This window comes from Nicotiana attenuata, chromosome 8 (assembly GCF_001879085.1).
Source record: "Nicotiana attenuata strain UT chromosome 8, NIATTr2, whole genome shotgun sequence".
In the NCBI taxonomy this organism is placed as follows: Eukaryota; Viridiplantae; Streptophyta; class Magnoliopsida; order Solanales; family Solanaceae; genus Nicotiana; species Nicotiana attenuata.
The window spans coordinates 34,848,151-34,862,043 of NC_031996.1; the positions used below are offsets into that span (position 1 = coordinate 34,848,151).

Below are 13,893 nucleotides of genomic sequence, written 5' to 3' on the forward strand. Positions count from 1 at the left end.
CAACTCCGCTGGTGCCATACGATATGGCGGAATAGAGATGGGCTGAGTGCCCGGCACCAGGTCAATACCAAAATCAATATCCCTGTCCGGTGGCATGCCCGGCAGGTCTGCAGGAAATACATCGGGAAAATCCCTCACAACTGGAACAGAATCAATGCTAGGAGTTTCAGCTCCAATATCCCTCACAAAATCAAGATAGGAAAGACAACCCTTCCCAACCATACGCTGGGCCTCAAGAAGGAAATAACTCTACTCGGAACATAATCAGTCACACCACGCCACTCGATCCGCGGTACACCCGGCATAGCCAAAGTGACTGTCTTAGCATGACAGTCTAGAATAGCATGACACGGAGATAACCAATCCATGCCCAAAATAACATCAAAGTCCACCATGCTCAATAGCAATAGATCAACTCGGGTCTCCAGACCCCCAATAGTCACAACACATGACCGGTACACACGGTCCACAACAACAGTATCGCCCACCGGGGTAGACACATGAACAGGTAAAGCAAGAAACTCCCGGGGCGCACCCAAATAATGAGCAAAATATGAAGACACATAAGAATAGGTGGAACCGAGATCAAATAATACAGAGGCATCTCTGTGGCAGACTGAAACAATACCTGTAATGACAACATCTGAGGCAATGGCATCTGTCCTGCCCAGCATAGCATAAAAACGAGCCTGGCCACCGCCTGTTCGACCTCCACCTCTGGGATGACCCCTGGCTGCCTGATCTCCACCCCTAGCTGGCTGGGCGGGTGGCGAAGTAACTGGAGCAGAAGTCGAGGGCTGACCCCTCTGCTGATTCTGACTGCCACGAAGTTGAGGGCACTGTCTTCTCAGGTGACCAAACTCTCCACACTCATAATAACTGCCCGGTGCTGGAGATGGGGACTGAAGGGAACCCCTCGCACCGGAGTGACTAGCAGATGCACTCGGCACAGAAGAACCCTGAGCTGATGGGGCATGAGATGAACTCTGAGCTGGGAGGGCGCTGAGTGAAGACTGACCCTGCTGAGGCCCCTGATGACCACGGCCTGAAGATCCCCCACGATACTCTGGACGGGCCGACTGAGCAGGCCTGAAAGAACGACCTCTACCATGCTGGAACTGGCCCCTCGAAGGAGCACCACTGTAACTGCCCGATCCACGAGGCCTCTTGGCCTCTCTCTCCTCTCGCTCTCTACGGCGAACTGACTTGATCTCACGAGCGATATCCACCACCTCCTCAAACATAGCACCCAATACTCTCTCTCTAGTCATCAGAATACGGAGATGATAGTTAAGGCCATCCACAAATCTCCTGATCCTCTCACGATCTGACGGAACCATCCAAATAGCATGACAGGCTAACTGTGAAAACCTCATCTCGTACTGAGTCACGATCATATCCCCATGTGTCAACCACTCAAACTGCCTACACAGCTCCTCTCTATGGGACTGAGGTACATACTTCTCCAGGAAAAGAGCGGAGAACTGCTGCCAAGAAAGGGGTGTTGCAACGACAGGCCTACGCCTCTCAAAGTCCTCCCACCAAGTAAGAGAAGCCCCGGTAAACTGAAAGGTGGTAAATGCCACACCACTCGACTCAAGAATCCCCGCCGTACGGAGCATACACTGACACCTGTCAAGAAAACCCTGGGCATCCTCGCCCTCAGCACCACTGAATGTCGGAGGCTGGAGCCTACCAAACCTTACGAGACGACGTTGCTCATCATCTGGCATAGCTGGAACCACGAAGCCCTGAGCTAGTGCAACCTGCTGAGCAGGAGGTGCCTCTGGTGTCTGTAGTCCCTGCACTACCTGCTCAGGTGTACGAGCAGCGGGGGTCTGATTGCCTCCCCCAGCCTGTGTAGGAGCTGCTGCTGCTGCTGTGGTGGCTGAAACTGCCTGAGCCAAGCCGGTACAAACTGATAGGATCTGTGCAAGGCCTCCTGAAGAACCGAAATCACGATAGGCACAGCTGGTGCCAGAACAGGTGCTGTTGGAGTGTCCACAGCTGGAGCCTGATCCTGAGCTGGGGCAACTGGTGGATCGGCAGGTACTGCCCCGGCTGCTCTGCCTCTGCCACGACAACGACCGCGTCCACGGCCTCTGGTGGCCTCAGTGGGTGGTACTGGTGGTCGTCCGCCACGTCCGATAGCTCGTGTCCTCACCATCTGTGAGAGAATAGAATAATAGAAGCTTAGTTTTCAGTTCAACAAAGCTGCACGACAAGAATTTCAAGAATGTGAAGTTTTCCTAAAGGTTCTGCAGCCTCTCGAGGATAAGTACAGACGTTTCTGTACCGATCCACGAGACTCTACTAAACCGGCTTATCACTCGCGAGACCAAGTAACCTAGGCTCTGATACCAACTTGTCACGACCCCAACCCTGGTCGTGATGGCGCCCAACACACTGCTAGGCAAGCCCGACCGATTTAATAACCATAGCCAGTTTTATGCAGTTCATGAATTAATTAACACAGTTAAATTACTAAGTCATAGCACTGGAAATCTGAAATAGAGTTAAAACATGCGGAATCCCAAATAACAATACTACTACACAGCCCAAAGAATCCGGTGTCACGAGTCTGAGCCTCTAATACATGAGTATCAACCTACTACATATCGTTCTAAAGAAATGCGGAAATGAAGCAATAGGATAGAAGGGAAGATCAGGACTGCGGACGTCATGCAACTACCTTGATACTCCCGGATATGTGCTGCTCGGCAGAGAAATCCTCACTTAGCCTCAGATGCACCTGGATCTGCACGCAAGGTGCAGGGAGTAATGTGAGTACTCCGATCCAGTGAGTAATAAACATAAATAAAGGCTGAGAATAAGAAATCCTGAATAGGCACAATGNTGATAAAGTGTATAGTAGAATTGATTGGGCTTTTGGCAACTTTGAATGGATCAGAGACTATGGACATGTGGATGCTGTTTGTCTGGAACCTGGGGTATCAGATCACTCTCCTATAGTGATCCAAATCTGGAAGAGGAAGAATATACATCCCAAACCATTCAAGCTGTATATGGTAACAATGGAGCACAAAGAGTTTAAACCTATGCTAGAAGACATATGGAGGCAGAAGATAGGAAGTGATCCTATGGATAGTATATGGAAGAAATTACAACAATTGAAGAATGTAACTAAGGGACTGAACAAGGATATGGCAAATTATGAGAAAAGATTGAACCACAGCAGGCAGCAGCTAGAGTATGTGCGGAATAATCTGAAAATCAGTCCTTTAAATCAAGAAATGATAGAGAAGGAAAAGCAGATACTTCAAGACATAGAGAAATGGAGTACAATAGAGGAAAGAATCCTAAGGCAAAAGTCAAGAGTGAACTGGATAGATTATGGAGATTCAAATTCAAAATATTTTTATGCCCAACTGAAGATGAGAGCCAGCAGGAATGCAATAACTTTTGTTTATAATGCAGGGGGATTTAGAGTCACAGAACCAAAAGAAGTGGAAAGAGAATTTGTTACTTTTTTTGAGCAACTAATGGGGACTGATACTGGGATCAAACCATGTCCTAATACAAAGATTATTAGAGCAAGTGTGTGCCTATCATTGCAACAGCAACAAGAGTTAATTCAGGAAGTCACTTATGAAGAAGTTGATGAAGCAGTAAAAGACATGCCAAAAGACAAAGCACCTGGAGTGGATGGTTTTCCAGTAGAGTTCTTTAAAATGCACTGGAATGAAGTGAAACAAGAGGTCTATGAAGCTGTGAGGTTCTTCTTCCAAACAAGTAAGATGAAGAAAGCATGGAATTGTACAACAATAAAATTGATTCCCAAAGGAAAAAATCCAACAACTGTTAAGGACTACAGACCTATTGCCTGCTGCACTACAGTCTACAAAATCATTGCAAAAACAATGACTAAAAGGATTAAGAAGGTAATTGAGTTCTTAATTGGGAAAGCACAATCTGCATTCATAGAAGGGAGGAGTATAGTGGATAATATTCTGATTAGCCATGAGCTGTTTAATGGTTACAACAGGAAAGGTCTATCACCAAGATGTACTCTTAAGGTTGATTTAAAAAAGGCTTATGATTCATTGGGTTGGCAATTCTTAAGGTATATGCTCACAGATCTTGGATTTCCACAGAAATTTTTTGGGTGGATAATGGAGTGTGTGACAATAGTATCTTAATCCTTAACTCTGAATGGAGGACTCACTAAACCCTTCCCTGCTAAGAGAGGTATCAGACAAGGATATCCAATGTCTCCTTATCTATTTGTGATTGCTATGGAGTATTTGCAAAGGGAGATGAGCACATTAGCTATGCAGAAGGAATTTAGATACCATCCAAAATGCAAGAAGCTGGGAGTGACACACATTTGCTTTGCTGATGATCTTTTAATGTTTTGCAGGGGTGACAAACAATCAGTTAATGCCTTGCAGAACACTTTCAATAAGTTCTCAAATGCATCAGGATTGCAAGGAAGTGCAGAAAAGAGCTCAATCTATATTGCAGGGGTATCACAGCATATCAAAGAAGAGCTGATCAATCTTACTGGATATGCAAAGGGCAGTATACCATTCAAATACCTGGGAGTTCCATTGTCTGCGAGGAAGCTAAACATACACCAATGCCTGCCATTAGTAGAGAAGATAACAGAGAGAGTCAGATGGTGGTCAGCAAGGATGCTCTCATATTCAGGAAGAGTTCAACTTATCAAATCAGTCCTATTTGGTGTACAAACATATTGGGCTCAAATATTCTTAATCCCAAAGAAGATTATGAAGATGATAGAGACTGTATGCAGGACTTTTTTGTGGACTGGTTCAAATGAATTCTCCAGGAAAGCATTGATTGCATGGGATAAAATATGCCAACCTAAATCAGCAGGTGGATTGAATGTGATAAATATGAGGATATGGAACAAGACAGCAGTGTTAAAACACCTATGGGCGCTGGCTATGAAGAAGGATACACTATGGATTAGGTGGGCTCACACCTATTACATAAAGAGAAAACAGATTGAAGATATTCACACACCCAAAGCAGCAGCATGGGTGGTCAGGAAGATCATTGATGCAAAAGATGAAGTTATGCAGATGAGGACAGATCAACAGAGGATTACAATCATTCTGGGGAACTTTGTGAAGCAAGGTAAATTCCAGATTCACAAAGGCATATATCCAGATGCAACCTCAATTCAGTAAAGTTGAATGGAAGAGTATCCACATGCACTCTCAGATACATCCAAGGTTCAAGTTTCATTTATGGCTGGCTATTAATCAAAGGATAGCCACTGTGGATAGACTTACTAAATTTGGTATCCAAATGCAAACAGAGTGTATTTTTTGTGGAAAAGCTGAGGAAACTTTTGAACACCTCTATTTTGGCTGTCACAGTACCAAAAAGCTGTGGGAAAGGATACTGAAATGGCTGGGGCATACGAGACTGATAGGGGATTGGAACCATGAATTGATATGGATTAATAACATGGCAAAGAAGAAAGAGTATATGGCAGAAATGACCATAGCAGCTTTTGCAATGGTTGTGTACTGCATATGGCGTGAAAGGAACTCAATGCGATTCAACAAAGGAAGATACAACATTGATGAAGTGTGTAAGGAAGTGGAAATGCATATACACATACAAGGAAGGAAGAAAATCAAGTGGAAACAAGGATTAGAATTTGTAAATAAAATGCCTTAGTATACTAGTTTAAAAAATAGTACATGCATAGATAGATATACTTTGTAATAGCTATTAGAGATTAATGGTCAGCGTTAATCTGGGTATGTAATGACTTTTTTTGATAAAATAAAAGCAAATTTTCGTCAAAAAAAAAACAATTCAGTAACGGTTTTGAACCGTTCCAATTGATGAAAATAACCGTTCCAACAGAGAAAGGCAAAACCGTTGCGATAGACGCATCTATTGTCACGGCAATGCAAACCGTTGCAAGAACCGTTCCAATAGACCTATGGTTACGCCGGCTGATGTAACGGTCTTTAAACCGTTCCAATATACCTATGGCAACGGTTTGGCAGTCTGTGGGGACGGTTTCTCAACCGTTACCATAGACCAATTTTGCAGTCTGTGGGGACGGTTTATCAACCGTGTCCCGGAACTGCAAAAACTTTATACCAAAATTTTCTTCATCATCTCACGAGTCCGTACATATAAAGAACTCAAAAATCGGAGTTCGTTTGGCCCCTCAAATCATCCCTGAAAGCTCTCATAATCTCAAGCCCTAACTCCACCTTTTTCTACTGATTTTCATGAATTTACACTGATATTTTCGTTCCTTAATCACAAATAATCAAGTTTTAGGGTCCAAAATCCTTACCTCAATGAAGAACAATGATTTTCTCTCTTCAAAATCGCCTCCAAGCTCTTTTCCCGTTCAAAAATAGTGTAAAAAGGGTTCAAAGTCGCGGAACAGGTCTTTAAAACATTCTGCCCAGGTATATATTCATCGCGATCGCGGAAAATGCTTTGCGATCGCGAAGCACAACTTTTCTCAGCCCAAAATTTGCCCTTCACGATCGCGGACAGTGCTTCGCGATCGCGAAGAACAAGTTTCCAGCTCTTCCGGACAGCCTCCAGTGTAATGGTCATAACTTTTTGCACACAACTCCAAATGACAAATGGTTTGATGTTCTGAAAACTAGACACCAAGGGATATAATTTCATATGCTGTTCATTTCTTGACTCTTTATATATTGCGACACTACCTGAAAATGGGCCTATGGGAATACTTTTTTTGGTAATAGTTCACAAACCGTTGTCATAGAGGTGATATAGTAACAGTTCAAACCGTTACAATAGAATTTGGGAGGTACCAGCACAATTTAGACATCAAACCGTTGCAAATATAACAAAAACCGTGTCCATAGAGTTTTGTGTCGCAATGGTTTTGTTAACCGTCCCAATAGACATGTATATAACAACGGTTTTGGGAAAAAATTGCTATGGGAACAGGTATTCAATTCCCTCGTTTTTCCGCTGAAATTTTTAGTGGCCCGCCAAGCTAATTAGTGACCTGTCATATTTTTATTTTTTTAATTTTTAACAATAATTAAAAATTAGCTCCCCAATATCCATACACCCAAAGTCCCAAACATAGCTCCCCAATATCCAAACTCCCTCATCGATCACCGGATCTCCCTCGTCGATACAACCCAAAATCGCGCCTCTCTGATCTCTTTTCTTTTTCATCTAAGATTAATGGCCGAGTTTCAACTTATACCTCTTCATTAGACCACCATAATCATCAAACCCTAGAGTTCCCAAAGCCCAAAACCCCAAGGACAGTTCCGTCGGTCTTTCCGGCGTTTCGCCGGTGCTGCTCCGGCACTTCTCCCGCACTCCTTCCCCAAATCCCGGATTTGCAGGTAAATACTTATACCTTTTTCTCTGTTAGCCGATATTTTTTTTGTTTTTGGTTGCTTTCTCTTTGGATTTTTCTTTCTTTGTTTCAAGCTTTTGATTTTCTGATGTTGGTTCTAGGTTTTCTGATGTTGCTTCTTTAGGTTTTGTTTCAAGCTTTTTATTTTCTGCAAATTCTTTTCTTATTTGAGATATATGTTTCAATAGACATTATTCCCCCTTTGTTTTGCTGTATATGACCTCACTGTGCAGAAATAAGAACCAGAGGCACTTTTTGCTTTGAACATGTAGTGGTGAGAAGTGCTAGTTTGCTGATGCTAGGTATTCTGCATTTTCTGTCTTGTTAATTTAGCTTTCTTGTTTGTTTTAAGCGTAGGACATAGTTGATTTTCTTGTTCTATTTCAGCTCTTGTAGTGTGCTGCTATTGATCACTGGATGTAGAGCTAGGAATTAAATCTAGGAACAATTTTCAAAATTATCTATCTTCAACCAAAGTCTGAATTTTACTGCAATTCTATGATGTCCTATTATCATGTCCCATTTTGTGGTTGTCAATTCCTTTTCTGCTACGGGCAATTCTCAAAATGCTTTGTTGAATCTTCAAGAAATAAAGAAAGCAATGATTTGTTAAAAACGCCACATTAAATGAGCACATTGTATTGGTACATGATTAATCAAAGACAACAAAATGCTTTACATTACAAACAAAACAACATTCAAGAAAGTAGAACAAATTTTCACTTCTTTTCGATAGGGAAAGAAGCCATTTTGTTGATGCCACAGATTCCTGCAGGCTTGCCGGTGTTTCTCTTCATCCTGATGAAACCCTTCTCTCCCCATTTGGGACCCCAAGAGTTCTTGACAATGACATAGTCTGTCCCCTTTGTGGATCCATATCCAACTGCTGCCACTTCATGGTCCAATGCAGATGGAACATCTTTGGTTATCCGGTCCTTTTAAGGAGGTTATAAGACTTGAAATTGAAGTTAAGACAATGAACTAATAGCGACGTAAAGAGCTATATCAGTAAGAATAATATGTGACTCTTAGGTTAATAATCCTCCAAATTGATGTAAATTAGAGTTGGAATTTGTTCATATAACATGGTTAGCACATGAAAATTTACAAACCTTAGTCCTAAATCCTATGAAACACCAAGAAATATTACACTTTCAGTAAAACTATCCCAATTCTCTTTTTGCAATAATTATCGGATCCCACTCCTATCCATTTCTTCTTCTCTCCATTTTACCATATTCCTACTTGAATTTGTAACCCATGTGTCTATAAATGTCAAAGTTCCTGTTTTGGTTTGTCTAAGGTATATGTAAACTTTTCTTAATCTAGCTTTTTTTGCCTTTTATCCCTGCAAACTTTGAAAAGATTACTGCCTTTTCAACTGCAAAAAGGTTATAAATGGACATTGCAAAACAACTATTTTCTCTTTTTGTTTTATCCACTAAACAATAGTAATAAACTAGTAGCATGCTTACTACAATTTACGAGTAATTACAATAAATAAATTATTAACAACACTACATTTTATGGGCAAATACATGGGAAAAATTCAGAAGTTCAGATGGAGTACTTATGGAGCACTGTGCAAATTAATTAAAATAATTGAATTAAAAAAATAGGTGGGTATTGGGTGTATCAGGCTTGTACCCTAATTCACCCACTTTTGTCCCTTGTAATATCAATATGGATAGTTTACAAAGACTTGAATTCTACAACTAATGAACTGTTTTTACGTTTTTGGACATGACATAATTTAAACACGAAGGGTAAAAAAGTCTGTTTACTATGTAAACTTTTTCAGGTTGTTGCGGAGGACAGCATATGTTATAGTAACAGCAGTAATTGCCATGATGTTTCCATTCTTCAATCACTTTTTGGGTTTAATAGGGGCAGCTTCTTTTTATCCATTAACTGTCTGCTTGCCTATTGGTTTTCTATCTTAAATAGTAGCTGAAATTATGCCAGTTGCCTTGTAGATTAGTAAAAACTGTGTGAGTACTATTAAATAAGGATGATCCTATTTTCTAAATGGAGATTATCTTCCAGTTATTTCCACAAATTTGAAATGGTACATGTATTCTATGTATGGTGATGGCCGAAGAACCATATTGTGATTTTGCTCTTTTGCATCACGCTGAACATTTTGGTTGAAGGATACTGTTGCTTACTACTGGTCTATGTCAGAATGGAGAGAAAAACTAATAGCACATTCTATGATGATGTAGTTCATATATATCTCTAATGTTTGATTCATGGGTCTTCTCATGGGCTTATTGTAATAAAATACCCAATTATACGGATGTTTACATAGACTATTGGTTGTCTCTAATGTTTGAATGTGCAGGTAGCTAGAAGAACACTGCAAGTTAAGTTCAGTGGAAGACATAGCAGCTGTTGTGAATCAGATATTAGGTAGGATTTTTTTAAATCTGTTACTAATTTATCTAAAACTTTAAACTATTTAAGATTAAGACCCAATTTTATTTACTTAATTATTATTATAGTGGTCTTGTTGTTAATGCTTTGATAACTTATTTCTTATTTAATTTTCTGAATGTATGGTAACTATCCGGCTATGTAGCAAATTTTCTGAATGTATGGTCAAAACTATCCGGCTATGTAGCAACTCCAGGCAGGTTTAATACAACATAACTAGACATTGATAAAAGATACTATTGGGAAACATTAATATTCTAAGAAGAAATCCAAAGTACTTGACAAACACTAAGAAAAGCAGAACAATACCATCAAAACAAGAGACCAATGGACAATAAAAGAATACCCAATTACCCCGTCTCTGATCACTACAAACCCGCTATCTCCCACGTTAACAGATTGCAAAGTGTCATTAGCGAGTGTCAACATACAGGCAGTAGAAGAATCCATAGCCTTTGTTTTCCATTAATTCCCTTGAGTATTTTCCTGAGTCAAATTAATATGCTTTTGGTTTATTTTGTTAGTTTTCTTGATTTACTTTTATCGTATAGGATATCTATGGATAATGGTGATAAAAGTTTGGATGAATCTCCTGAGATGGACGGATGAGTATATCCGTGGAGTGAATGATTTTCTTGATAAGACATTTGAACGAGCCGCCCAAGAAAATGAAATATTATGCCCTTGCAAAAAGTGCATGAATCGCTATTGGTATTATAAAAATGTGGTGGAGGATTATTTAGTTGTTCATGGATTTGTTGATGGTTATACCAAATGGGTTTTCCACGTGGAAGATTTTTCCTCGAGAAATACACCTCATCCAAGCAATGATGATGAAGGTTCTACTATGCGGGACGATATTGATGGACTACTTCATGATACATTTAGAAATATAGAGGGTCAGGAAGGGGATGAAGAAGGAGTTGGGGAAAGACTATCTGAAGATGCAAAGAAGTTTTTCAAATTGCTGGAGGAAGGAAAACAAGAGTTATATCCGGGGTGTGAAAATTTCAGTAAACTGAGTTTCACTATTCGATTGTACTTGCTTAAATCCTTGCATGGGTTGAGTAATGTGGCTTTCTCCGATTTGTCAGATACTCTGTCAAGTAAGGACATCTTTGTGGCTACAAGAAAAAGAAACTTGGCCGAGTATACAAAAGCTCATATGACAATACAATTGATAAAATTGTACGAAATTTCTAATTTAAAGTTTGTCGTGATTATTTATTTGTTCTTAATTATTGATTCAATTTTAGTTACTTAAAACTCTTTTCTCTCGCATTTGGTTTGCAGGCTGAAATGGAGAGAATTCAATCAACTCAGGAAAGTGAAGATGGCAGTCATTCAGTTGACGTTTTTGCATCAGTCATGGGACCTAAACATCCAGGTCGCGTGAGATTGTATGAACGAGGGGCTACCAAGACTTTGTTAAAAGGGAAAAAAGGGAATCTTGGATCTTCTTCAGATGCTGATGAGAGGATGCAGCAGAAAATAGAGGAAATGGAAGAGAGGATGCAACAAAGAATGCATGAAAAGTTGAACAAACAAAAAGATGCTATGGAACAAAATATTACAATGAACGTCATCGCACGACTTCAGCGTCTGAACCCAGATTTGCGACTTGATCCTGACATGTTAAGGTTCAGTGCACGTTCACCTGTAGATGCTTCCTCTGCACAACAAGCTGCTGTTCAACTAAACAGTCGACCATCTGCTGGTAGTAACAATCAAGGTCAATACGTACCAAATGTTATACATCTTCTTCTATTTCTTCTTAGAGCTTTAGTTAGACTGGTATCACTTGTACATCTTCTATCTCTACTATTAACCTCCAAAGTTTCAATCGTTCTGGTGAAATCTCACCTTCTATATGTCAACTTCCCAATCTTGCTCATCTCAACCTTGCAAATAACCCTTTGTAGTATGGATCATGATATGTTCAACTGCAATAAGTTTTGTAATACTAGTCAACTCTATTTGAGACAATAAAATATGCTTTTCTTCTGATTCTTTTTTTTTTTGGATAAGGTGGTTTCTCCTGGTTTTAACCGGCTATCAACTGAATCTGATTAATTTAGTAGTTACATTAATAAACTTCGAATGATTGCAGCTTTTGGACTATCAGCATCAATGGTTGAGAGTAATTGAGAAAGACGACCACTAAGATCATCCACTTCTCTATTCAAATTTCTTATATAGTTGCAAGTTTCTTGTAGCACCTTTGATGCTGATGCCTGCAGTGTTAAAACTCATAATACAATTAGTAGTTACATTAATAAACTCCGAATGATTGCAGCTTCTGGACTATCAGCATCAATGGTTTAACCTGGTTTTAACTGGCTATCAACTGAATCTGATTAATTTCTTCCTTTTACACATTTGCTATCGCTAATAAATAGATATTCCAGGCTTTAATTTGAGAGAGCTCTTTACTGTTGGATGTTATGCATTGTACAAGTAGAAGTTTTTTGTGGTGTTTGCTTGTTGGGTTGATTTAGGAAAAGGTTGATTTATAGTGATCTTCCTTTCCCCCTTTTTTTGGTTCTTTTTTATGTATTTGAAAGTTGACATCCTTCCTTTTGGTCATTTGGCGACCGATCTTTACTATCTGTCTATAAAATATATATGGAACACTGGATAGGCTATACTTTAAGAAAATTAATACCTACTCATTCATTTGGTGGGCTGGTGCTAATTATCGTGGCTGCTAAAATACATAGTACTAGAAGTTGTAATTAATTCTGGTTAATTCGTGATATGGTGGTTTATGGATTATGCTCAGTGAAAGAAACTCCAATCATTCTGATGATTAAGGTGGGGACGGTTATGATTTTTATTGTTAACATTTTGAATTTTTAGTTGCCTTAGTTATCTTCTTCTGTTGTGAAATGGAAATGAGAATGACAATGACCGCAATAATGTGCTATGATGAATATGAACTATGAAGCACCAGACAATACCCATGGACAAGGATCTCCCTTGTTTAAGCCTATAGAAACTCCAATATGATCAGTATCTTATCTGGAATTTAAATGCTTGAGTATTTTTAGACCGGGTTCTCTTGAAGGGTAATAACTTTATTTATCCTCTTTTGTAGGTGGAGTAGATCAAGAAATGGATGATGAAGATGATGAAGAACTAGACCTTACTTGAGATGAATTTTGAATTGTTATCGATGAATGTTCTAGGAATCTTTTGTTACCAACATTTTTTAAAACTTATTTACACTCTTGAAATGTACTAAACTTATGCACTCATGAGGTTGAACATTTGCTTTATGGATATTTTTGCTTGATGGATAATTTTGTATTATTAATAGTTTCATTCTATGATGTATTTAAATTTTAGTGTTATTATAATTTATTATATGTATAAATATTTATTTATAACATGTGCTATATTTTGGTTTTAACTGAACTGATACAATAGCCTACCAGAACCGTTGCAATAGGACAGAAATGGCGTTCCAGTAGGCAATGTAAACCGTTGCCATAGATCCCATAAACTGTTCTAAAATGATCTACAAACCGTTCCAAACACAAATGTAACCGTTACGATAGCTTAAAGAAACCGTTGCTATATGATCTACAAACCGTTCCAAATACAAATGTAACCGTTACGATAGCTTAAAGAAACCATTGCTATATCCAACATAACCGTAGCAACAACTTACACAAGTGTTTCTTTAAATAATATGGCAACGGTTATAAACCGTTGTATAAACAATTCAGTAACGGATGAGTATAAACACATTTTAAAAGAAAATATATAACGCTTAGATAGAGATGCTCTCGGCACACGATAAGCCAAGGCAGGCTAACGTGCACCTCTGATGGCTAGGAGACGCAAGCAAGCAGCGCCGGTGGCCGGTGCGACTATGCCGGTGAACTCTAAGATGCAAACCATAACTCCGTTAACCTTTGGAAGCTTTCTACCAGCTGGTTTTCAACCAATTCGTGAGGAAAGCGAGCTAAGTGAAAATGAAGAGATGAACAGTAAACAATGGAACAGTAATACTGAGAATATGGAGATTACAGTACAGAAAGGGAAAGAGCAGCTGCCAACGAGTCCAAAACGACTCC

General features: G+C 39.6%; 3 protein-coding genes across 4 annotated transcripts; 1 reads left to right on the forward strand and 2 right to left on the reverse strand.

Annotated features, from left to right (window-relative positions):
• LOC109231649 (cysteine protease XCP1-like) lies at positions 8,095–10,261 on the reverse strand. The gene is made up of 2 exons (XM_019397296.1): positions 10,166–10,261; positions 8,095–8,310 (listed from the first exon to the last, which is right to left on the reverse strand). The coding sequence occupies exons 1-2, from the start codon at positions 10,259–10,261 to the stop codon at positions 8,095–8,097; spliced, it is 312 nt and encodes a 103-aa protein (XP_019252841.1).
• Positions 9,171–12,947, forward strand: LOC109231844. Of its 2 annotated transcripts, none has more exons than XM_019397467.1 (3): positions 9,171–9,787; positions 10,363–10,999; positions 11,105–11,799. In XM_019397467.1, the coding sequence occupies exons 2-3, from the start codon at positions 10,377–10,379 to the stop codon at positions 11,205–11,207; spliced, it is 726 nt and encodes a 241-aa protein (XP_019253012.1). In that variant the 5' UTR covers positions 9,171–9,787; positions 10,363–10,376; the 3' UTR covers positions 11,208–11,799. The 2 variants fall into 2 exon arrangements, 1 of the variants encoding a protein (XP_019253012.1); XR_002068851.1 differs by lacking the exon at positions 9,171–9,787 and adding an exon at positions 12,909–12,947 and having other exon boundaries at positions 10,212–10,999; positions 11,105–11,543.
• On the reverse strand, positions 11,893–13,450 carry LOC109231650 (transcription factor PRE1-like). Its single transcript, XM_019397297.1, has 3 exons — positions 13,405–13,450; positions 13,246–13,331; positions 11,893–12,045 (listed from the first exon to the last, which is right to left on the reverse strand). The coding sequence occupies exons 1-3, from the start codon at positions 13,448–13,450 to the stop codon at positions 11,893–11,895; spliced, it is 285 nt and encodes a 94-aa protein (XP_019252842.1).